Genomic DNA, 25,994 nt, shown 5'->3' with positions numbered 1-25,994 from the left:
CACGTTATTGCGGTACCGCGGATTAGGTTCGCGGCCGTTCCGGTGCCATCCCGCGAATTGGGATCGGAATTGAATATGCCCCTTGATGTTTGCTCCATGTGGACTTGAATCGCCCTGTCGAGCGTAGCAGGTCGGCGGCAAAATCATTAAAACGGTGCATGCGGGCTGCTTGTGTGTCAAGTCTGATGCATGCGTACTTCGTCCACGCTGGTTGTGATGGCGCTGCTCAGCTTGTGATTGGTCATGTGGTCGCACGCTGAGTGCTTACCGCGGGCGGCTACCACTATGTTTCGTTACACAACTGTGTGTACATGTAAATCATTTTTTTAATAAAAGATTTTAATAAAAGATTAACCAGATGTGAGTTCCGGCACCTTTTCTCTTACAAAAAAAGCACTGAGTATATGTAATTATACTGATTGTAGCAAAGACTTGCAGTACTGCAATGTATAAATGTATAATTAGCTGCTCTGGTACTTGGAAAAACTGCTGAGTGTTTAGACATGTTATTAAAACTGGTGTCTTATCCAGCGTACTTTATCAGTCATATTAAAAAAAATACAACCTGGAGTTACAGAGACTTTGCCATAAAACAATCTGGATGTTTGGTGAACACTAGGACTCTGGAGCTAAGAGTCTGGGATAAAGAGATTACAAAGGCCCTGTCATTTCACCCTGGGTTGGGACCTCTTTTCATAATCCCCTAGATTACTTATCAGCACTCCTCCTGTTAGTGCTTTGCTGAACTGAATAAGGAAAATCTGCTTCTTCCATTTCATTTTTTTGTGTTTTGTTGGAGGGAAGATTTAAATATTTTTGTTTTCCTTTGACCTCAATCCCTTAATGGATTAAAGGACAACTATACAACTTCTTCAAGTGCTCAATACAGCATCTTCAAGATTTGTAGAAGAAGGACAATATGCAGCTTAAAAGGTCTCAAAGTGCTTAAAATTGGAGACTTCTCAGGAGCAGGAAGCAGCAATGCCGATGCAAAATAATAAGGTGGGCAATGAAGGGAGCGTGAACTGCCTGAAAGTGAGAGAGGAATGCATTGCTGTGGTGGAAGCGCTGAGCAAGGTATCATTTCTATTCTTATTTATTTTACTATACCTATAGAATAGGATTGAATCAGCAATGCTAAATACTAATTGTAAAAGGATACTGAGTTTTTATTTTTGCTCTTTTAATTAATATGACCAGAACAAGCACTAAGCTCCCTATCATAAATCAATGTTTATTGAAATGTAATTTCTAACGTGTTCTATGCAGTGCTGCTGACAAGTGCTCAATGTCAGTACAAGGATAAATGCTGCATATTGAATGGGAGCCACGTGATGAGAGAAGACAGATGACCAAAGCAGCGTAGCAGGACAAGAATAGATATAGTAGGATTATATGTGTAGGTGTAAAAGCTGAGCTTCACTGTGTATTGCAGAGGCATTAGGATGCCCTGACAGCTCTGATTTATAGTTACTTGTTTTGTTTTGATATCTTAATAAAGGACGAAACAACAATGCATTATTACAATACGTGAACTATGTTACATCAAATTTGGATTGTATATGGTCTTTAAGGATGCAGTAAAATGAATCATTCATGTTATTGAAAAGATGGCTGACCCCGGGGTAACAATAGTTCACTAGGTGTGTGCTTTTATATCGTCCACGTTTGCAATAGCTGCCTCACTTTTTGGCCACTTATGTGGATTCACAACTTGCCAGTCCTCTACTGTACGTTGCTTTTACATAATTTTGTTATATTCTATACTTATTTTATAATATTTTTTGTTTCAAACTACTTTCATCTTTTTTTGGAATGAATATGAATTTGTGCACAAATGTTGATGATTTCAAAACGGGAATTATAGAAGAATTCCACAGAAAACTGAACATTGAGTTTTTAATGAGATATTCTAAGTAAAATCCATACCCAAAAGATTAGTTTCCTGGGTCCAGCATTCAGGCTATCTGGGCGTCCCCACACATCTTGTACATGCTCATACCTGCTCTGGTTGCTCCTGAATGCTCCCACTAGCAGCATGTTGGCGGTGGAAAATACATTCACTTAAAAATGACTGGTCATTAAGAGCCATAAGAGTGTGGCAACCATCAATAGGCTCTCCATACTTCCACCAACTCACCCTTTTTACTGATAGGAAGCCTGCAGGAGCAAACAGAACTGTGGGGCACCTCATGTTAACCAGAGACAGACATAAGACAATAGGTAGAGGGGACCCTGCTCATGAGAGCTTACATTCTAGTTTTACTGCATTTTCCAGCCAAAGGTGTCCTTGTTTTCTGTTTCAAAATTACATAAGTTGATGTTTGATGTTTCTTACATTTACTTTACATATGAACAAATACTGTTATTCTTTCCACTCTTGTGTGTATGTATTATTGGGAAGGTGGTCGCTTGCTACAGACACCTGGCGCTCTCTGTCGGAGGCTCATCGGACAGTAAATGCCTGCGTGATGAATTGAGACGCACCCGAGAAAGGGCTCAAAAGCTAGCACTGAGCAACAGAAATAAACTGACCACAGCTCTTCGGGACAAGCAGCTAGACAAAGAACATCGTCAGGAGCTAGAACGCCTATGGGTACAGTTTTCCTGTTGCTTGGAGATTTTCCACACTGATATGTGCAAAGTGTTTGAGCTGGGTCTTGCTGTTCCCCTCTCTCCATCCCATCAGCCTGCAATACAGACCGGTGCTACAGGTAAGTAGTAGACTAAGGTCCATACATTAGCCGTGTTAGAGAATTACATTGTGTCGTAGAGGGATAAAAATATAATGTTCTTTACCGTGTTTAGCATTACAAGTCTAATCGCATAGTTAATAGCCTTAAACTCTTATTGGAAGAAATACAAGATTTAGACAATAGAAAGAAAAAGAAAAAAACTTACTAAAATCAACAAAAGGCAAAAACAATAAAAAAAATATGGCAGACTAGATACCTGTAGGTTCTTTTCTGCCATCCAAATCTATGTTTCTAAAAGGATATTATCAATCCATACAGAATCAGCATTTCTATAGATTATTTTTTTAACACAGAATACACAGTCAATCACATACAGATAGCTGTGTCTGTGTGACTATGTTTGCATTTTGTATTGAAGAAGTTAGATATTCTAATACCATGAGCATATTCATTGTATACTGGAGAAAGTCTTTACTTATAATTTAGATTAGGTCATTTCTATCCTCACCTCCATAGTCGTAACTAGATATTTTAGTGAGAACAAAGAACACTGGCACTCCAATCCCCTCTCCCTTCTGTTTTCCCCCGAAGCAATGTAATTACCTTGACTTCTTTATTCTTTGTTTCCCACTTCTCTACTTTGTCTTTGCCTTCTTCCTGGCTCCTCTCCACTGACAGTGTCATGATGTCATAACACTGCAGGGGGCTGGGTAACCTTTTATCTATTGTCAGGCAGTTGCCAAAATGCGGTTCACTCATACTGCCTACTTTATGGAAAAGGCATCCAAATGAAAATATAGGTTGATGCATACATCCCAATATGCAAGTCCCCAACAGTGAGACAGTGGGCGTGGTCATGTCTCAATGGGGGTGTGGCCACATCAGAATGGGGGCATGGCCACACCCTCAGAGGGCTGCCTAGTGCTGTAAATCACAATGCTGCTCATTAGCTATCTGCCTTCCCTCAACATTCCCACCTACGGGACAAACATGTCCACGGGCAGGACACCGGGACAGAGCCCTCAATTTGGGACTGTGCCACAGAAATTGGGACAGTTGGGAGGTATGCTGATGCCAGAACTCAGTCACCTCTAAGGAGGTTAAATAATTAGGTTGTCTTGCTGGGGAAAAAGGCTTTAGGACCACTGCTTCAGCATGAACATCTACCTAAATGTGGTATTTCCTCCACCAAAGCTCATTTAAATTAGAAATGAGCAGATCTCATTTGAGTTAAACTGGCACATCCGAGTTTTACATAAGTATAGACTTAAATAGCCCGAACTTCATAGATCTGAAAAAAGAGACAAAACATCATTTTCACATAACATGAGAACTATGCACATATAGGGCCTGAGTCATTAAGGCACGTATCTAGCTGTTTTGAGCATATTGTACGCAAAATCACTCTGCACATGCACAGAACCGGGACATGCGGCTATGCACGTAGCCGAGTCCGCGGTGTATGCGGATGCAAAGGACACTTGCTACAATCTATGATTTTTGGGAGTGAACAGGGCCAGAAAGGGGCATGTGGCCATAGTCAATTGACAGTGAAGGCGTGCTAAGCTCAAGCGCATGCAGCCACATCCGAATCAAGCCCTATGGCCACATGCCCCTTCCTGGCCCCATTCCCTCCCAGAAATCATACAGGACTAGTCTAAGTCCTGAGTCCTAGTGATGTCAGTATCATATGCATGCTATAACATGTGTAGGCAATCAGGAGCAAATGTAATATTGTCCGTTATGTACAGTAGACATTAAGGACAGGCTAATAAATGTTTTTCCAAGGGAAAAACAAAACAAAACATTTTTTAAAAAATTTCAGTTTATAATCATAAACGACTATATTATTGACAGGTAACATTAACTGCTTTTATTTTTTATGCATTCTTACAAGATTTTATATTCCACATAGGTAATGCACGTAAATCTACACCCGTAGTCAACACCACAGGTATCTTTAGATCCATTCCTTGTTGACTTCGGGAGTACGCAGAGCCAATTTATGTGCAGTTTATAACAAAGGCATGATGCACTCAGTATGCTGCCTTAATGACTCTGGCCCATAGCCATCATTTCATCCTCAAGGGTTGGTAGGCTATCATATCAAAGCACAAATGCAGCAATTTTTTTAATTAATCAGAAAACCTTGAACATTATTTATGCAATTAATGAATCAAAAACTAAATTTAAAAATGTATGTGATTATTATATGAGTACTTGAGGGCATATGATAAAGGTGTAGAGGGCTAAGATGCAGCAAATTAATAATTATCAAAAGGATATTGCTCAATTGATGTGAACTGGTGATTGATTAGATTTATTATAGATTTGTACTTGATAATAGATGGGAGAATAGAAGAAAAAGCTGCTGAGAAAAATGCAAAACTATTGTAATATTCTCAAAACGTGCTGAAAACAACATTGTCCATTAATGGCAGAGCCAGATAGACAATACAAACCAAATATATGGTCCCCTCACCCAAAAAAAGAAAAAAAGCGAGAGAGCTGCTGCGCATGCGCCCGCGCATCAGCTCCGTTTTGGCAGCACTGTACTAAACAGCAGCCGCAGCGCTGTCAAAGAAGAGTCCGCGGCGGTGCTGTATACAATACAGCACCGCCGCGGACGCTTCTTTGACAGCGCCGCGGCTGCTATATAGTACAGTGCCGCTATGTAGGGGCACTTCTTTGGCGGAGGGGAGGGGTTTCTGGAGACCCAGAAATCCCCCCCTGCGTGCGCCCCTGAGTACAAACCAAATATATACCTAATATTCTTTAAAAAATATATAATTTCCTTCCCTCCAAACAGCCCCAGCAATAAATTAAAAACCATTTATGTTTAATAAATACAACAATTTCCCACAACCATCCCAGGCATTAAATAATTCATAATCACAATTAATAAATAGACCTCATTTTCCACAAACAGCCCCACATTCAATTAATAGCCCTCAAATTAGCCCCCAGCCTGCTCTCCACCATTAAATTAATAGCCTACTTCCCACATTATATTAAGATCCCCCTTCCCTCACACATTATATTAATATACTGGCCCCCACACACAAACACACATATTATATTAATATACTGGCCCCCTCACACACACACACACACACACACAATATACTGGCACACACAATATATAAACTGGCACACACACACAATATATATACTGGCACACATGCACAATATATATACTGGCACACACACGAATCAATATATATAGTGGCCCCCTCTCACACACACACAATATATAGTGGCCCCCTCACACACACACACACAATATATATACTGGCACACACACACAATATATATACTGGCACACATGCACAATATATATACTGGCACACACACGAATCAATATATATAGTGGCCCCCTCTCACACACACACAATATATAGTGGCCCCCTCACACACACACACACACACACACAATATATAGTGGCCCCCTCACACACACACACAATATATAGTGGCCCCCTCACACACACACACACACACACAATATATAGTGGCCCCCTCACACACACAATATAAAGTGGCCCCCTCACACACACACACACACACACACTATACTAGCACACACAATATATATACTGGCACAAACACAAATCAATATATATAGTGGCCCCCTCTCACACACACACATTATATAGTGCCCCACACACACACAATATATAGTGGCCCCCTCACAATACACTGACACACACAATACACTGACACACAATACACTGATACACTGACACGCACAATACACTGACACACACAATACACTGATACACACACACACAAACAATGCACTGACACACACAATACACTGAAACCCACACACAATACACTGATATACCACCTCCCCATCCCCGCAGGCACTTACCTTGTTCCAGCCAAGCCGCGCGCTGTGCGGTGAAGTTCCTAGTCTTCACACGTGGGATGAGTCTATTTAACAAGCCCCACATGTATTCTAAACACCTGAAGAGTCAACGCCATCTATGGATGTTGTTAACTAGTTTTGTGCCTACTATTCAACCCAGCTGAAGAGGAGAATTAGTGAAGAGGTAAGCTCTTCCTGATTCCTCCACATCAGGTTGCATGCTCCTCAACTCCCTGACAATCTCCCTGTCATTCCTAAACCCCCTCCCCCTGGTCTGAGCAGCTGCTGTAACCTACAATAAATGACAACTTACATATAAAATCATGAATAAGATCTTCATGAGGTGCCACAGACACCATGACCAGCTCTGCCATCTGCCTTGTGCAGTGGCAGCTTGCAGTCCTTGTAGAACTGCTAGTTCTCAGGAGACTGAAAATAAGAGCTTTAGAAAAGACGCTCCAGGCCAGTGGTGGAGATGCTGTAAGCTCCCTGCAAGACATTCTCCACCGAGCTGGTTGTTGCCTTTATGTTGTTGATGCCCTGGTGCAACAGGAAGAGGATCTTGTGACTTTGGGCAGGAGACAGGAAGGTACCCCAATCTTTGGTGATGTTAATGTTACATAGGATCATATTTCCTCAATGCTAGAGCAAAGATTTTGAAGATGATGAGGAGCAAGGCAGTATGTTTTTCCCCCAGACATTGACACAGGGCTTGCCATGTCACTGATGACTGGCTCCATGCTCACAATAGGAAACTGATAGAAATGTTGGACCTGGTCAGTCTAAATTTAAATCCATCCTGGAATGCAATTCCAATGTTCACAGCAGCCCCACTTAAGCAAGAGTACCAACCGCTTCAGTGCAGCCCCTCCAGTTCAGTTCATCCAGTGCAGCACCGCAGTTTAGTCCATATAGTACATTGCCTAAGTACAATTTTCAATCTGCAGAGCCGGAAACAGAGGAAGTAATTAGTGCTTCGTTGTATTCAGGATCCAGAAAATTCTATAACCATCTGACAGATTATTGCTTTTTTTGAAAAAGACTTTCACCATTGCGGTAATCTAGCGGCAAAGGTTATCCTGTGAGGTCAGTTTTGCCTGGACAAATCTTTGCCTGCGCTGTCCCGCAACAACATAAAATTAGACTTATTGTTGAAATCCAGAGGACATTGATAAATAGAAATCTAAATTAGGTTCACTATTGGGAGGTCACTAAAGACAGACTGTAAATTATTATGAATAAATCTAAATGATACATATACTAATGTATGAATGTAGGATGGTAATCAGTTAAAATCCTAAAGAAGTTAAGAAAGTGGTTCAGGAATTTGAACAGCTTGTCTGAAGAGGTGAGTTTTCAGGGAACACTTGAAGGAAGCTAAAGGAAAGTCTTTTTGTAGAAGGGAGGAAAATCGACAGTGTGTGTAGACAGAAAAAAGTGCTGTAAATGGGAATGGGTAATGAGTGTGGGTGGATAAGATACATAAATCTTGAACAGAAAGGAGAGGTTGAGCTGGGGAAGCCCCAGTTACTACAGGATGAGAGATAATTTTTGTTTTAACAGTTTCAGATTCTCCTTAAAATAGTCCTAGGGCTAAAATTGACCACTATCAAGTTCTGATAGGGACTGCCAAAAACTAGACAACTACAATCAGCTAGTTTGTGTTTACATTGCTCAATGTACTAATAAATTCTCATGTGATACGTTTGCTGAGCCTAAGCACATGGCAAATTGGGCAAAGATTCATTCGCTTGGAGCACAGGTTAAGCAACCAAATTTGCTTATGTATGTGTAGCTTTAATTGCATTCTGTCACAAATGTTTAAAATATAACTACGTCATTTTTATACTCAGTAGCTCCTAAATGATACTGCTTCCCCCAATAAGTCAATAAGCACACAAATGGAAGAATACACATTATTAGAACATATTTCTATTTCTGCTAATTGTTTTGAAGAAAGAAAGGGCTCTGTGCAATGTGGTGTCAATGGGTTCTGTGTAATGTGCCTGTCAATCAGATTTTATAAAGTAGCTGAGAAAGGGCTCTGTGCGATGGGGCATGTACCAAGATTGTCAGTTGGTTTTGTTATGTATATTATAACAAACCTGGAAGGAAAGAAATATTTATTTTTTTTGTGGGGGAGGGTTCAGTACATCCTCCTGTTTCCCCTCACCAGAACCAAACATTGGGTTGCTTCAATATGGCTGTACATAGTCCATATGCTTGTACAATCAGTAATTTGCACGGAGAACTGAATGAGCATTTTCATTATAAACATTATAGAAGTCAGCAGGGGGAATGTGAGGTAACCGGGTAATGTTTATCCCTGCTCTCCTTTACAGCCAACTGGTTTGTCCATAATTATGGACAAAATAGTTATGCCTCTGTAACACTGTCCTCTCCTGGTTTTCCTCTTACCTCACCAACCGCTTCCGCTCCTTCTCAGTCTCTACACATGATTCCACATCCCCCCCTCTTCCCTTACCTGTTGGCATTCCTCAAGGTTCTGTACGTGGCCCCCTGCTTCTCTCCCTCTACAATATATTATATATCTAAATATTATAATATATATCTAAATATTATGAGACATTTAATCTACAGGAATCTTAATTAAGAATATGAAGAAACTCTATGCACCACCTTAAATAAACTCTTTATTTTTCTCTCAGCGTCATCACTTGCAATGAACTAGATACTAGCAAAAAAGTAGCTTGTATGCATTTTCTTTTATTCTTACACATAGGGAGCTTTTTTTTGCAACTCTATACAATATATCAGACCTAACTCTAAGGTTTTGTTCACTTTTGGTGAGTCAATCTGATATTAGCGTATCCCATTTTCTGCTTCTCCCAGCAACAGAAACTTGATCATATGTGAGTTTATCAATTCTGTGTTTATCCATTTTATTTTACAAGAAACCATTGTATTATATCTTTGTATGTGATTTGATTACCGGTAACTGTTTTATCTTAAGCATTGTGGGTTTATTTTCCATATTAAATTACATTTAATGGGCCTGAGTCATTAAGAAGAGCAAGGCAAAAAAGGAGTACATTTGATCCTGAACAAAATCATGTTACAATGCAAGGGATGCAAATTAGTTTATTATTTTGCACATAAAGAAAATACTGACTTTTTTGTCATGTAGCACACAAATACTTGATAACTTTATTTTTACACTGAAATTTTAAGTTGCTCTAGAACATGCCCTACCCCAACATGGCTTTGCCGATGTGCAAAGTTACTCCTTTTATTTGCTTTGCTCACCTTAATGACTCAGGCCTAATAAGTTCAAATCTGTGTTCTTACGAATTCACACAACAGTATGGTCAAAACACTATATAAAGGGGGGACCATTGTGGTTTATGGCAACTTTGATTAAAGTCAATTGTGATAGATTAGTTTTAATGGAGAACCTAAGGCTTCCTGAATAGAAAACCTTGGTGGTTGCATAATTGGTAAGGCAAAGCTAGTGTGTGGCATAGATAGGAAATGATTTAATAATTTTAGACAGACCAGGCGGTTGTTTTTGATTAACTCTTTGTCACACACACATCACGCAGGCTCAGGTGAGTGCTGATCGTGATAGTACACCTTACGGGTTTTTTTTTTACTTTTTAATGATTTTTAATTACCTTCTTTTGGTTCCTCTATTAATTCTCCAATTATAGGTCCATATTTTCTTCTTTTATATTCACTATCACTTATTCAATTTTATATTTCTGTGTTGCTGCGCAGCACACTTCATCACAGATTTTTTTTCCTTTAAATAGATGTCAAAGTTTTACTAATCATTCTAATCATTATTGTTATTATTAATTACTAACACTGTTTACTAACTAGTTTTACAAAGTTTTAATAACCCCTTTTAATACTCACTTTTTGTAATGTTCGATTCTCTTCAATTTTTGTTGCACCTTGTTCTTCAAAACTGACCACCTTTTAGTATCTGGAGCTTGCTTCTTTTTTTACCGAGTTTGTCACGTAGCATATTTATCAGCTTTAGCATGAATAATTCCTTTTGGTAATTAACTTTCTTGGTATTATTTCTTGTGACTGTAGTAGTCGTGCTTGTCCAGCAATCTCACAATCATCTCCATCTCCCTTGGACTCATTCGCTGGGCTCTTTTCACCTCCTCCAATTGCATCCCTACTTCCCCATCCCATTCCACTCCGCCATCACCTTTTTCTTTCACCAGCACATCAGCAATATTTTCACATACCGCTGGCAACCGACTGGCTCCTCTATAATTTTATAGATGCCTAAGTGGGTGTTCACAGTTTGTATGGACCAATCATGGCAGCTGTAGCTGCAGAATGGCACATTGTGGGTGAACGTTCATTCATTACTTCATCTCTATCCTTCGTCTGCGTACGCACATGCTGCTCTCTGAGGAATTTTGGCTGAAGTTTTCTTATTTTACAAGCGCAAGGTAAGTACTTTATAGCATGAGAGTTTGTTTCAATTGTTTTTTTGTGTATATTTAATTATTACAAGACCTGTTCTATTTTTAGGAAAATTTTTAAGAATGGCATCTGACAAAACCATAGAGCTCTTGAAGGACTTTATTAAGGCCTACAGGTCCCATCCCAGCTTGTGGCAATCAAAGTCAAAGGAGTACACCAACAGGCATGGCTTTTGATGACAAGGCGAGAGCGAGCCTCCCCCATTATCCAGAGGCCAGGGCCGCCGAGAGAAGGGGGGAGCAGTTACTATTTACCCAGGCCCGGACATGCCAGGGGGCCTGGGCCCTCACCCCCAATTTATTTTATTTTTTTAGTCCAATTACTTTTTACTGTTACTTTTTTTTTGGGGGGGGGGGTGTTGAGCACCGACTGGTTCGTTGGTGGGGGGGCGCTGGATAGTTTAAAAAAAGAAATATAAGAAAACATACTTACGTGATCGCAGCACCGGCGTCCCTCCTGTCTGCTCAGTTCACACTGAATGTTGGGCATGACGTCATCCAGCCACGCCCGACATTCAGTGTGAACTGAGCAGAGAGAACCAAGCAGGAAGAAAGAAGACAGAAGAGAGAAGAGATGAGATGAAAGAGGCTAATTTAAGGTAAGTAAAGGAGCAGAGCGGATAGGGACAGAGTGACAATGGGTGAGAGAGGCACAGAGTGACAAGGGGTGAGAGAGGCACAGAGTGATAAAAGAAAGGGGTGATAGAGAGGCACAGAGTGATAAAAGAAATGGGTGAGAGGCACAGAGTGATAAAAGAAAGGGAGGAAGCAGCATGGAGGGTGCAGTGTGATCATAAGGGGGCACAGCGTAGTTGTGATGAAGGGGCACAGTAATGTGTATGTGATGGCACAGGGGGCTTGTGGCAATGTAGTATTAAAGTAATTCTATCGTTCTCAAATAAGCATTGCATAGGCAATTGTATTGTGTTTCCAAGGCACAAAGGAATTTATTTTAGCAGATGTAAAAAGTTAACAGTTCAATACATGATTATAATATAATACAGCACAGTACAGCCAATACCAAAAGATACATACATACCGCTGCGTTCGCATACGCTCCCAAGGGTACCAGTGAACAGTAGTTCACTCTAGAATACTGTGGTCAGAGAATGACTGAAGCTAGTGGGAGCACAGCTATGATTATATACATTCAGTGTTACAGAGAGAACAATGCAGATGAAGTGGCTTGCTTCTATAGGTCCACACTTCAGGTGGGTCCAATGTAAACAGGTCATAGGCTAGTTCAAACAACCCCTTCAAAGGCTGAGGGTCAACATTCCAGATGATTCTCCCGCCCAGAAACCAGTTACAACTAGTCCATTAGCATTTTACAGTTTGGTATCACTCTGATTATTTATTCCCTAACATCAATAACTGAAGTATGCAATATGCGATTTCTTCGGTGAATGAACCGGACAGCTGTTGATGAATAGGGGATTAAAATGATATCAGACATGACACATTTCCTATAACCTGAACCTTAAATAACACTGAAGTGTACATATAATCATAATATATAAACTAATAATAAACTAAATACTATCTGCTCATAAATCACTGTATAACGGAACCACTATGAATTATATAAATAACTAAATGTTGTAATGCGAGTGTGTGCGTGCGTATTTTACCGTGCGATCGCAGTATGCCACGTGTAGCGTGGCATACTGAGTGCAATCGCACAATAAAACAATATTAACCCATATACTTTCGTTCATCCAATTATACAACTTCGACAGTTGTGTGTGTGAGGTAGGTGGTGGCTAATTAATGGGTGCTATTTTGTTTGTGGGGTGATGGTGGGGTAATTTAATAGTGGGGACTATTAATTTAAGGTGGGATGGTATGGGGGCTATTGAATGTGGTGGTGAGTTTGGGGAGAATGAGGTCTCTTTATTAAATGTGAGTATGAATTATTTAATGGCAGTGATGGTTGCAGAAAATAGGTATATTTCTGAAATGTAAATACTATTTATTGCTGGGGCTGTTTGCAGGGAGGGAAATAGGTTTATTTATTAAATGGGAATACTATTATTTTAATGGGGTTGGAGGAAGGCCTAATTATTACTCGTGGGTGCTATTGATTTAACGCTGGGGCTAGTTGCAATTTTCTAAATTTACCCGTTTTTTCCCCAAATAGGGCCCCCAACATTCCAGGATCCAGACAAGCCGCAACTGAAGAAAGCAGCAACCACAGGTGGTGAAAGTGAAAAGAACAGGTAGGACACTGTGTGAAATTTTGTAATTCTAGTAGGACAATCCCGATTTTTGGTGACTGTTCTGCCCAATCTAATGGGCAGGCCAAGACTGTGAACTGTTTATGTACACACTGCATTCTTTCTATACTACACTCTGGTGCTAGATGTCCTGAAAGTCAGAAGTGCTGGGACATATGTTACGCTCCGGCAAACGGGCACTGCACCCTTGTGTCAATGGTGTACACAACAATGCAGGGTGCTCCGCGACGGCACACATTTTTGGGGGGACCCATGAAGATGTTGTACCGAGGCCCTGAATTCCTCTTGGCAGCCCTGCCAGAGGCTACTGTAGAGTGGGCCAAAGGGAAGATCCAGAACATGAGGACTGTCTTTAAAAAGGAACTTAATAAATTGGAGGCCTCAAAAAGATCAGGGGCAGGGGCTGAAGATGTGTATGTGCCCAAGTTGTGGTACTTTGACCTCCTCCATTTCACATGTGACCAAAAAATAGCCAGACCATCTACTAGTAACATACCCCAGATGGAGAGTAGTTCCTACTTGACGTTCCGGAAACAGAACACATACCGGCAAGTGGTATAGTAAATAAACATACATTTTAATGGGTAAAATATTTATTTATATTTTTACCAATGTCCACGAATAGAAATTCATATTTGGCATCCACTATGGCCATCAGAAAAATGCTAAAGAATCCCTTGTAGTTGTAGAAATAGAATCCATTTTTGGAGGGTGACATAATTATTACATGTTTTCCATCTATAGCCCCGCCACAATTTGGGAAACTCCAGTGTTTCAAATTCTTTGGGGCAGCACGGTGGCTAAGTGGTTAGCACTTCTGCCTCACGGTGCTGGGGTCAGGAGTTCAATTCCCGATCATGGCCTTATCTGTGTGGAGTTTGTATGTTCTCCCTGTGTTTGCGTGGGTTTCCTCTGGGTGCTCCGGTTTCCTCCCACACTCCAAAAACATACTAGTAGGTTAATTGGCTGCTATCAAAATTGACCCTAATGTCTGTCTGTCTGAGTACGTATGTGTGTTGGGGAATTTAGACTGTAAGCTCCAATGGAGCAGGGACTGATGTGAATGAGTTCTCTGTACAGCGCTGCGGAATCAGTGGCGCTATATAAATAAATGGTGATGATGATGATGAAAAAGTTGCTATTCCTCAACCGTCGCTGGGAACTGCAAGAGAATAATTGATTTAATTTTAAATCAATATATGTATCTATTAGTGAAATTGATGCGCTGTACTTGAGATCAGCCGGTGTCCTGCTTGTGGCCAAAAATCGTGGGGTAGCACCAAGTCTCTGCTCTGCAGATATAGGTTTACTTAAATGGGTGACCTCTTTCTGGATGAGTGGGGTGAAAAGCTGGAGCAGATCCTAGAATGTGGGATCATTTATCCGCAGGAAATTCCTGAAGTCATCTGGATTGTTGTCACGTATCTCCTGTAGCAGGGGCATAGGTGAAAAGGAGTCTCTCCTCTGGAACCACTCCTTGGTCCAACAAGTACGATTCTTTCTTCTTCTTTCCCTCCGGTTGTGATTCCAGTGTTCTTGCCATAGTAAGAAGCAAAAAAACATGATATTTTTGTTGATTTATTGTGACCACTATATTAAAATAAATCGCAAGTGTGCAGATGCAAACAAAGTTGACGACCGTACACTATACACAGAGAATAAATGACAATTATGTATTTTCTTTTCCTGATTCTTTGTTTTTGGGTGTGGTGTGCGCTGTGGTTTAGCCCTTTATTTAAATTTATTTAGCATATTGCTGCTGGGATGGCATATAGAGGTACATTGTGTATGGAGTCACCATCTTTTGAGACAAATTGGTTATGCCAAACTAAAAATCACTGTTCGAATGGTAAATCGTGTAAAAATCGTATCAAACGTCTATAGTGTGTATGCATGAATCAGCATGATGATCAGAAATTCAGTCATTGCTAAAATCAATAACGATGTGTACCCAGTCTTACATTTAGACAATGGCAGACTGTCCTCTGAGATAGACATTGCCTCACCAAGCAGAGTGATGGAGTGCGGGGAATTGGGCAGCTAAGTGCACTGGATATTCCAGGAAGCATAAGAGTGAAGGAGAGTGAGTACTGTGGAGAAGGCTGAGGTATAGACCAAGAGGACAGTGTCATTACAGTGAGACTAAAGGTGATGAGAAGAGCTGCAAATCCCTGTCAATCTAACAGATTACTAGAGAGGAAAATAGATAGACATTTTCCTCTCTAGTAATCTGTTAGATTGACAGGGATTTGCAGCTCTTCTCACTCTTATGCTTCCTGGCATATCCAGTGCACTTAGCTGTCCTACTCCCCGCACTGCATCACTCTGCTTGGTGAGGCAATGGTCAACCCTACCTCTTCTTTGGTTGCACTCACATGGTTTGTCCTCTGGTACAAATCTCTCACTGGCAGGCTTTGATGTAATTTCTCCCACTTCTCAGGCATGCTGGGATGTGAAATTTCCAGTGCCTGTTGAAGGGTTGGACCCCGTCAGCGACTCCTCCTCCCCTGCATCTCATTAGCCAGGCCTCCCTAAATTAGTGAGCACTGGGTCCGGGTGTTAGAATTAAAATCATATGCTTTGTTTACTAGCTTTTTAAGTTGCCATACTGCAAAGCTTGTTCTGCATTCTATATATCTTTAGTCAGGAGAACTAAACCTAAAACCTATGATCGAAACAGTATTTGTGGTGTTCCAGTACACTGCCCTTTTCACCTTATTTATGTGGGTGTGTATCTTTAAAATGCAGGACCAGTTCCAGCAGCTCAGACTTGCTGAGTATGTCAAGCTGTTTATCATACTCTGCATTTATGTCTAATCTCCCTTCACCTTTATCATGACCCTACAAACAAAAGTATGGCATCCTCTAAGAGATTGTTATCCGATTTAAAAATGGTATGTTAGCCAAGTCATTGAAGAAAGATTTGACAGCTTTGTTGTCGTTTGCAGGTTATATACACTAACAATTACAATACTAACATGCAAATAAAAACCTTTATCATTCTGCAAAACTTTCTACCTTTGTAAGCTTGTAATTTTATTGGTCATATTTGTTAATGATTGCTGATTTCTGTTATTGACATACATATGTCAGAGACCCTTAGAAGGTGTTTTCAACAATAATATTTAATCACAATGTATAACAATGCGTTTTGGACATTTTGTACCAGTGATGAGCAACCTGAAACTTCTGGTGTGGCCCTCTAACCTTTAAAAGGGTCTCGCATTACCCTTAGGGGTAGATTTACCAAAGAGCGGTTTGGTGAAACTGTTTTTTGCCGATTTTTCCAACAGTTTTGAAACCGCCAGATTTACTAAAGCCCAAACCACTATTACAACAGGCAGAAGTGTCATTTTTCAAAACCACCACTTTAAAAATTAGCATTCCAATTTTAACAATGATGAACATATAAACCACCAGATTTACTAAACTGGGGTTTGCCAAACCGCCACAAAACTGCCAAAATAAAAGAGGTGGTTGTGTGTGGCAAGATTGCTCTAACTACATGCTGTTTGATCTACTTTGCCATTCAGAACATAAGATAAAGCACCATTGACATTTTAATTATATGGGAAATCATTATTTATTGATTAAGGGTAAAAATGTATTTAATATTGATTAATGGGGGATTTATTTTAAGGGAACATATTATATATTATAGGGGAAATGTGAATATATAATAATATTTACTGATTGTTAGTGGTGGATAATGGAAAAAAAAATTCCTCCATAAATTAATATTAAATTAATTTGGCCCATTAATCAATAAATAATGAATGCCCAAACAGTTATATGTCAATGGTGCTTTCTCTTATGTTCTGAATGGCAAAATAGCTCAAACAGCATGTTTGAGCTATCAAGCCATTCAGAAGCATTTATTAGTATACTATCCTGCCTTTTGGACGGTGGTTTTCATGGCGGTTTAGCTTTTTTAATCCACCATACATCGCCATCCATTTTAAAACGCAGCCCTTAATCTCAGTAATAAGTTAAAACAATACAGAAAGAAACACTTATCTATAATAACATATCAACAGGCATATTAAACCAGTGTTACGAGCTATAACAAACAAATCTGACAGTAAAATAGGAACAAGCTGTGAACCAAAGGTGAAGGCTCAGAGGGCTGCCTGTTGCCCATCACTGTTCTACACTCTTTGTGAGGTAATAATAATTGAACTGCACAGTAAAAGGTACATTTATATATGTGTTGTCATGCCATTCTTGGAGTAAAAGTGTTTACCATTTATTTTGTTTGGCACCAAATTTAGCAACAGGATTTGCATTATTTTATGACTTCTTGCACATCATCTATGTTTTGCCTTGCAACAAAGTAAGAATATAACACATGTAATTCTGTCACATTTCTAAGAAAAATAACAGTTTCATGAATGTACCTTTAAGTGTCTACCCTGAGCCAGTGAACAATATATTAAACATTTTGTTATTTTAGCCAGATGAGTAAAATTTTCCAAACTTGTTTCACATATGGCCACAAACTTTTGCACATTTCACTGGCAAAATTTGGCATTAAGTGTTCCCAGTCTTACCCCAACCACCACAACAGCAGAATTCATTGATTATTATTATCCGAGCTATTCATTCTACAAAATACAAATTTGAAATTAAATGCCACATTCAAGTCTGGATATACAATTGTTTGCAAATCGTAACTTACGTGATTTCACATTGTGCATGTCCAGAAACCAAACTTACACATCTGAACGCAAGTGAACATAATTCATGTCTGCACGAATCGGAATATATGTAGGAAACATTTTGGAGAGTCTGTCAGGGGTGCAGTACCACCTGTAATACAATTTGTAGGCTATTTTCTTAATTTGCGTGGAAATAGAGCTAGTGGCAATCCCTCCCTGACCTCCTCCCAACAGGACTCATCTGGGGGAGAGCCCCTTTGCCAGTCCCGCTCAAGACGGCCCTGGGGGTCAAAGGTAATATCAATCAACAAATTGTAGATTGAAGAGATCATACTCTTCGAGAGTGGGGAGTGTAAGCATAGTCATTCAAGAAAGTTAAGGGCCCGTCAGGTGCTATCTGCCTGGGTGGAGGGACGTGAGAAAGTGGCGGACCTGGAAAAATTAAAAAAGGGGGAGGCATAAAGAGGTATATTTTTGTTGTATATCCGAAAGGAAGGCCCAGGTATTGCCAGCAAATCAGGTCGTAAGCCACCCGAATCTACTTTGTGAAGTGAGGATATACTATAATACAAAATACAGTTATAACACAACTAGATGCAAATATCAAAATCTATAGTTGCTTGCAAGGGATACATTTTTTTTAAACATAGAATGCATGGGGAATATGACTTTTCATGAGCTAATATGACCAATATTCCAAAGGATATATTTGTTTGTTTTTAGACATCAGGAAAAATAAAATTGGTTATTCTTGAGTGTACTGTATGTTTCAGTCTACTTTACTACTAATAACACTACTCTTAAGATGTGCACTAGACATCCTAATTGACCAATTGAATTTTAAAAACAACTTTTGTGTTCTAAAGTGCTATTTCTGTTCCAGGCAGTACTTCAGCTATTGCCTCCAGGGCACTGAGTGTCCAGAACATAAACTACAACGAATCACCAGCTAACAAAGAGAAACTGGAGCACAGTGAGCTAGAAGATGAAATTGTGAAGGTGGATGAGATGATCAGTGACATGGAGCTGAAGGTTAATGTCTTACGATGGACTGTGGAAGCCACAGCAAATATGAATGATGAGCTTGAAAGCAATGATGTCTCTTCCACAGCTTTGCTCTCTGTGGATGAAGGAGATAGTCACCGTTGCTGCAATGGACAGTTTATTGTGTCTTTGATTTTATGTGGTGTAGGACTAATAGCAGTTACGCTTTCTTCTGTGCTGTAAAAGTGTTATAAATTGCTGGTTAGCATTGTTCAGTATTTATTAATCACTATTTATATAATTTCAGCTAATTCAAGGAAAGTATTTAATTACAATTGTTTGTGTGATCCATGATAAAGAGGTCACTTTCTAAAATGTTATTACTGTGGGCCAAGCACTAGACAATTAGTTTCTGCAGTACAAATACAAGATTGCATTTTTAAATAAGTCTAAAATAAAGCAAGTAGTATTTTTAATGTTTGTGCCCCCACTGTGACAGTCTGATTAATGGAACCATTATATATTTTATTTGCTCTCTGTTTACCTTCTCAACTTCCCTGTGCTTAGTTGCCATGGTTGCTACTATTCATTTCCAAATAAAATTAACTTTGAAATAATATAGTTAGAAATAGGGATTGGAAACGTTAAAGCTATCCCCAAAGCTAGTCATCTACTTGAAAATGAAAATCAGCTCCTATGCTAGTTAGGCAGATGGCTAGATGGCGGAACTTCATATCCAGTCTGAGGAATAGATTATCATAATACTAGACTTTAAGTGATTAAGATCAAGGTGTAAGCAGTTAGCAAAAGGCAAGGAATAATAAAATATGTTGCTGCAAAGTCTGAATTAGTAGCCTATATCTGTTGATTTGCCTAATGTAAATAAAGAGTCAAGATTTGCCTGTATAGTACACTACAAATGCCTATGGTAGTTAGTGCAAGGAATGAAAAGGGCTCCAATTTAGCTGGCTGAATATTTCTCACATCAAACTGGTCTTCTTAGAGGCTTTCAATGAAATATAATGGCTCACTCTTACTAACTAAGATGGAACCCTAGGGAAAAAAATAAAGGCTAGTTTGACACAATGAAAAAAAATAATTAAAATTTAATTTCTTTAGTTTGGGTATATCTGAATTTTTGACTAGTAAAAGAGCAACTTCTTGCTATTAAACTTCATGTCCACATGTCCCCAGTTTAAATTAAATAGGGACAACACAACCTGTAGCAAATCAGATGATTGGAATATTCACAGCACAAAATATGTCACAGGATGAGAAGTGTGTTGATCTAGTGGTATACAGTGATGTTGTAACTTGTATGATTTTTATTTTAGGTAAGGACAGGACTGCTTGTTGTGGAGACATGTCATAATGTAGGTTGGGATACGGAGGCAAACAGGAAGCCATAGACTGAATTTTACAGTGAAAGGAGCAGGGTTTTAATATTAAATTATTGTGTTTTGCAGAAAATGTACATTTCAAGCTATTTAGAAAGCATGCCCTAAAATTGTTTTATGATGGGTTGCCTAGCCAATCATCTGTATCTGACTCATACAGCACCCCGATCTTGAAGGTATACCTTTAATTTCATGTCATGTTTTAGTCACATGTTAAATAGTTAACAAAAATATATTTTTTTCCAAAAATTAGCTTTTAAATAATATTTTAGCTTTTTAGGTTTTACTTTACAATTTTACACACCAATGTCAATTGCTGGTATTACTATAGAAGTAATTAGCAAAGTTGATATAAACTTATTTGATATTTGTATAAAGAAAAAACATTAAAACCATACAATAAAGTTGTATACAATTCCTATAATGATGTGTTCTCAATGGGTTTCAGTCTATAATATTTTTTTCATCCTACAAAGCACCAAGTCATTTTTGTTATGCTTCAATTAGTGGTTGAGTTTTCTAGCCCTCACAATTACTAGTATTGTCTTTATCATTATCTTCTCTTCTTTCCATTGCTTCACCTAAAAACTATTTCTAAAAACTCGCTTTTACTAGCAACAGTTGAAAAGAACCTATTATTAAACTTTAACTGATATAGTATGAATGGTTTTCTATAAACCCATTTAAAAATATTTTTTAAGGGTCTATATATCTTATAGTCCCATAGTTAGAATTATAAGTAAGATTTTTATTGACACTTTACAATCTCCCTCCCCAAATTAGTAATTGAGACAAAAGCCAAATAAACTTGTGACCAATGCAGTGTATGACACTTCCATCCTCCGTGCTGTATGTGAATAATTCATCTGTTACACACATGGCTGGGATATTGAGGCGGATGGAACACGAGGAAAAACTGTGTCAGAAAGAATGTGCGTTCCACTGACAGGAAGTTCGGCAAATGGAATGCAAGTTTTGAAATGTCGAACTTTCTGTCAGTGGAAAGCACATGCATTCCACTCATTCCAATGTGATTGGAACAGGGAAAGTAAAAGGCTGAAGGTACAGAGGCAGGTAGCGGACGGCTGCTGCGCCCCCTTGGGTTTGCGCCCTGGGTGACGGCACCGCCCGCACCTGCCTATTTACGGCTCTGGGTTGCTCCGGTTTCCTCCCACACTCCAAAAACATACTGGTAGGTTAATTCAAATCAAATGGACCCTAGTCTCTCTCTCTTTGTGTGTGTTAGGGAATTTAGACTGTAAGCTCCAAGGGGCAGGGACTGATGTGAGTGAGCTCTCTGTGCAGCGCTGCGAAATTAGTGGTGCTATATAAATAGCTAATGATGAAGATGATGTTCAAGGGGTCCAAGTATTAAGAGTCATCATCAACAACATCAAGTCAAGGCAAAGTCTTTAACTTTTGCACTAATAATACTAAATGTGATTTATATACTTTACACATGGGGTCTCATTTACAGTAGGACACAATTTTACATCCCTCATGTAAATATAAAAATTTGGCATCAAAATTGTGTTCTTATGTGTGCATATTGAGTTAGCCATCATTCGAGATTTCAGAAATGACTGTGTACTGTCACGAGCCGCGGTGGCTCGGCAACGCCGCGACTCGCTCCGTCCCCCTGGCTGCGTGCCGGCCATCGTCATAACAACCAGGATGTCACTTCCGGTTCTCGTCCCGTCTGTCACCATGACAACGGCCGGGACGCTCTTCATTTCAACGCCGCGACCCAGCCAGCTAGGCAGCCGGGCATGTGCGCTATGTCAGTTAATTATATCTCTGCTGGGGATAATTCCCCCCCCTTTTGCCTCCGTTTCTTATTGGTCTTTCCATGTATTTAAGGCAGGGAGGGCTTTGCCTCCGTCGGTTATAGTGTCCGCTGCCTGTGTGTTGCTAACCTGCTTGTTTCCTGACTATCCTGATTGATTCTTCGCTGTGACCTTGCCTGTACTCTTGGACTTTGCTTGAGTGCCCTGACCATTTGCCTGGATTTTGGATATTGCTGCTTTGCCTGTGACCCTGACCTTTGCTTGAATTTTGAACCTGCTTGAATACTGCCAGCCCTGACTTTCGGCCCGTACTCTGACCCTTCTTCTAGCCACTGTTCCACTACCCAGGTCTGGCTCCGGCCTCCGTCTTCAGTTTTCCAGTTACCTTATTCTACACAGCGGTTATCCTGATAAGACTCTACTACAATAGAGATAAGTCCTGGGGGCATCCGAGTACCGCTGAACATGTATAGTTCTATGGGAAAGGCGGCTTCTATAGGTGAAGACCTCTACTAGCTCAGTTCTAAAGGCTTATTAGTAGCTGCGACCCTAACATTATAACCGGGCAGTAAAAACCATTGGAAGAACTGGCCTGATGGATGAGAGTGGGACTAATCCTACTCCAGCACAGGTGTTGGCTGATCAGATCCAGACTCTGTTCCAGATGGTTCAAGGATTGTCGCACCATTTATCCGCACAAGAGGAAGCCACCAGGGCTCCGGTGATTGAGCCTAAACTAAATCTGCCGGATCGCTTCTCTGGGGATAGAGCCTTGTTCTGCAATTTCAAGGAAAGTTGCAAATTATATTTTCGCCTGCAGCCATATTCCTCCGGCTCTGAGCAACAGAGAATGGGAATAGTAATTTTGCTTCTCCAGGGAGACCCTCAAACTTAGGACTTCGGCTTACCTTCCGATAGCCTCTCCTTACAGTCGGTAAATGCGTTCTTTAATGTATTAGGTCTCTTGTATGATGACCCGGACCGTGTGGCTTCTGCTTTATCCCACCTAAGATCTTTGAAGCAAGGCCAACGCTCCCCCGAAGAATACTCAACTGAGTTCCAGCTGTGGTCCACTGATAGTGTGTGGAATGACCCAGATTTAAGTAGCCTGTTCCACCTAGGCTTGTTCGATGAAATTAAGGACTTCTTGGTTCAATATCCTTCACCTACTTCCTTGGAAGGACTGATGCAGATGGCTATCAAGATTGATAGACGTATTAAGGAGAGAAGAGCTGAGAGAGAATTTCCATCATCCGATGCATATCTTTTCTCATTTTCTCCTACAATGGAACCTACGGAGCCTATACGATTAGGGGCTTATTGTCTATCTCAGGAGGAGAGAACAAGGAGACGAATCTTGGGCCTTTGTTTATATTGTGGCAACAAAGGTCACTTTCTCCGCTCCTGTCATAACAAGTCAAAAAAAGGGCAGACCTAGAGAACGAGGAAGAGGTTTGTCTAGGTCTGCAGGTCATTTCTTCCAAAAATGCTCTTTTGGTTCCAGCTTTCATTTCTTTGGTTGCGCGCTCTATCTCCATCTCTGACTTCCTGGACAGCGGTGCCGCTGAACTTTTTGGACATTGAATTTGCCAGCTCCATGGGAATTACTCCGGTGAAGATTGATCCAGTCATGACTGTATGCAGGCTTGATGGTGGTCCATTACCTGAAGGCAAGATTTGCTTTCAAAAGCCTCCTTTGCAACTCCTGCATTCTGAGTATTTGTCTTTCTATTTAATCAAGTGTCCTTCCTTTGATTCTGAGGCACCCCTGGCTCAAGCTTCATAACCCAGTCATTAATTGGAGCAAAGGAGAGATTGTCCAGTGGGCTTCTACTTGTTCATCATCCTGTTTGTCTCTGCCTGTTCGGTTGATCCAACTCTTCTTGGACCAGCTACCTTTTGCCATATCATGACTTCCAGGATGTATGCTCCAAAGGAGCTGCTGATACATTGCCTCCTCATCGCGATTACGATTGTGCCATAGATTTAGTACATCCCCACTTTTTCAAACCCGCAGCTTAGTAAATCTAGCCCTTGGACTTTGCCTGATTGCCTGTGACCCTGACCATTTGCTTACATTTTGGACCTGCTTGATTACTACTGCCAGCCCTGACCTTCAGCCCTCTGACCCTTCTGCTAGCCACTGTTCCGCTACCCAGGTCTGGCATCGGTATCTACCTCCAGTCCCCTTACCCTACACCGCGGTTATCCTGATAAGCCTCTACTACCATAGAGATAAGTCTTGGGGGCATCCGAGTACCAGTGAACGTGTATAGTTCTATGGGAAAGGCTGATGGTATAGGTGAAGACCTCTACTAAGTTGGTTCTAAAGGCTTATCAGTAGCTGCAACCCTAACATGTACAAACTTATTGCCTGACCTTATATGGGTGTGTGGGTCCAGCTGAAAATAGCTTTTTAAAAACAGGAACATTTACTAAAAAATAGCACTATGCCAAGACAAATGGCAAAAATAAACCAAAGATTTCATAGAAGTATTATACCCAACAAGATGTTTCAGTGGGGCAGCATGCAAGATGTCTCAAATGTTGTGCCTTGTGAGATGCCCCTCTAGTGTGCCAAGGAAAGTGGTAAATCTACAGTTACAAACTTCCGACAAGTAGGTAAGCCTTTTCTTTAATTGCCTAATTTAATGCACAAGTATCCCAGAACATATTCCATATCACATGAAGTGATGTGATGCTGACCCACTGGATGCCAGCAGTGACTTTAAGTGACCTTTGTGACCAGTACCGCCAACTCTCTCCCCACCATAAAAGTGGGAAAACAATTACATACATTAAGGAAATGGATGTCCGATAGTTGCCTGTGGAGAGCGTGGGGATATCAGGAGTGTTTTTATTACTTGTGTAATAGTGAAGAGGAGTTAGGACTGATTTACACCATGACTGTAGGTGTAGTGAGGTGCATTAGAGAGATAAGCTAGCCTGAGATCGAGAGGAAAGCTCTGGGTCTCAGTGAGCATTATGCAGAGCTGAGAGAAAACTGAGGGGTATATTTACTAAACTGCGGGTTTGAAAAGGTGGAGATGTTGCCTATAGCAACCAATCAGATTCTAGTTCTCATTTATTTAGTACATTCTACACGACAGCTAAAATCTGATTGGTTGCTATAGGCAACATCCAGTGGCAGATCCGGGGGGGGGGCGATCGGGGCAATAGCCCCTTCTAGCAGGGGCTTGCTGCCGACGGCTGTACACTATGTTCAGGTCGGTTCCGGCAGTGACAGTGTGCTGTCCGGCTGCTCTGATTGTGTTTTAAACACAATCAGAGCAGCCGGGCAGCACACTCTCCCTACCTGTCACTGCCGAGCGGACCTGCACATAGTGTGCAGCCGCCGGCAGCCTCAGAAGTCAGAAAGGGGTTGGGGCCTAAATCCCCGGGTACAACAATTTTCTAGACCCACCCCTGGCAACATCTCCACTTTTTCAAACCCGCAGTTTAGTAAATATACCCGAGAGTACTAGCAGGTATGCTGGGATAAAGTGGCCAAGTCAGTATGGTGAGGCTGACTTGCTCAGGGAGTGCAGAGACAGGTTGCCCAAATCAGGGGACAAGAGTCAAGGTACCAGTGGATTATGTTGCCCACTTGAACAGAGAAAGACAGCTTAGAGGTCTTGAGACAGAGGGACAACCCCCAAGGTAAGCAAATGTCAGCACTGATGTAAACCTGCGAACTGATGATCTTATTTATTATCCGCAACTAAGTGAAGTGCTGGAGGAGTAAATAAAGGACTGTAATCTAATCAAAAAATGATCTGGCACCCATTCTTTTAACATCTGTTCATCTTTTCTTTTAAATAAAATCATTATGCTTAGTAATTATTAACAAAATTATAAAAAAAGAAACGTAAAATATAAGCCCAATACCAAACCCTGA

At 40.5% G+C, this 25,994-nt stretch overlaps 1 protein-coding gene across 1 annotated transcript; it reads left to right on the top strand.

Moving 5' to 3' along the window:
• Positions 1 to 743: 743 nt before the first annotated feature.
• On the top strand, positions 744 to 20,039 carry LOC142158809 (regulator of G-protein signaling 9-binding protein B-like). The gene is made up of 3 exons (XM_075213097.1): positions 744 to 1,077; positions 2,405 to 2,714; positions 18,812 to 20,039. The coding sequence occupies exons 1-3, from the start codon at positions 982 to 984 to the stop codon at positions 19,153 to 19,155; spliced, it is 750 nt and encodes a 249-aa protein (XP_075069198.1). The 5' UTR covers positions 744 to 981; the 3' UTR covers positions 19,156 to 20,039.
• The last annotated feature ends 5,955 nt before the right edge of the window (positions 20,040 to 25,994 follow it).

This window comes from Mixophyes fleayi, chromosome 5 (assembly GCF_038048845.1).
Source record: "Mixophyes fleayi isolate aMixFle1 chromosome 5, aMixFle1.hap1, whole genome shotgun sequence".
In the NCBI taxonomy this organism is placed as follows: Eukaryota; Metazoa; Chordata; class Amphibia; order Anura; family Limnodynastidae; genus Mixophyes; species Mixophyes fleayi.
This window is presented reverse-complemented; position numbering and strand designations above follow the sequence as displayed.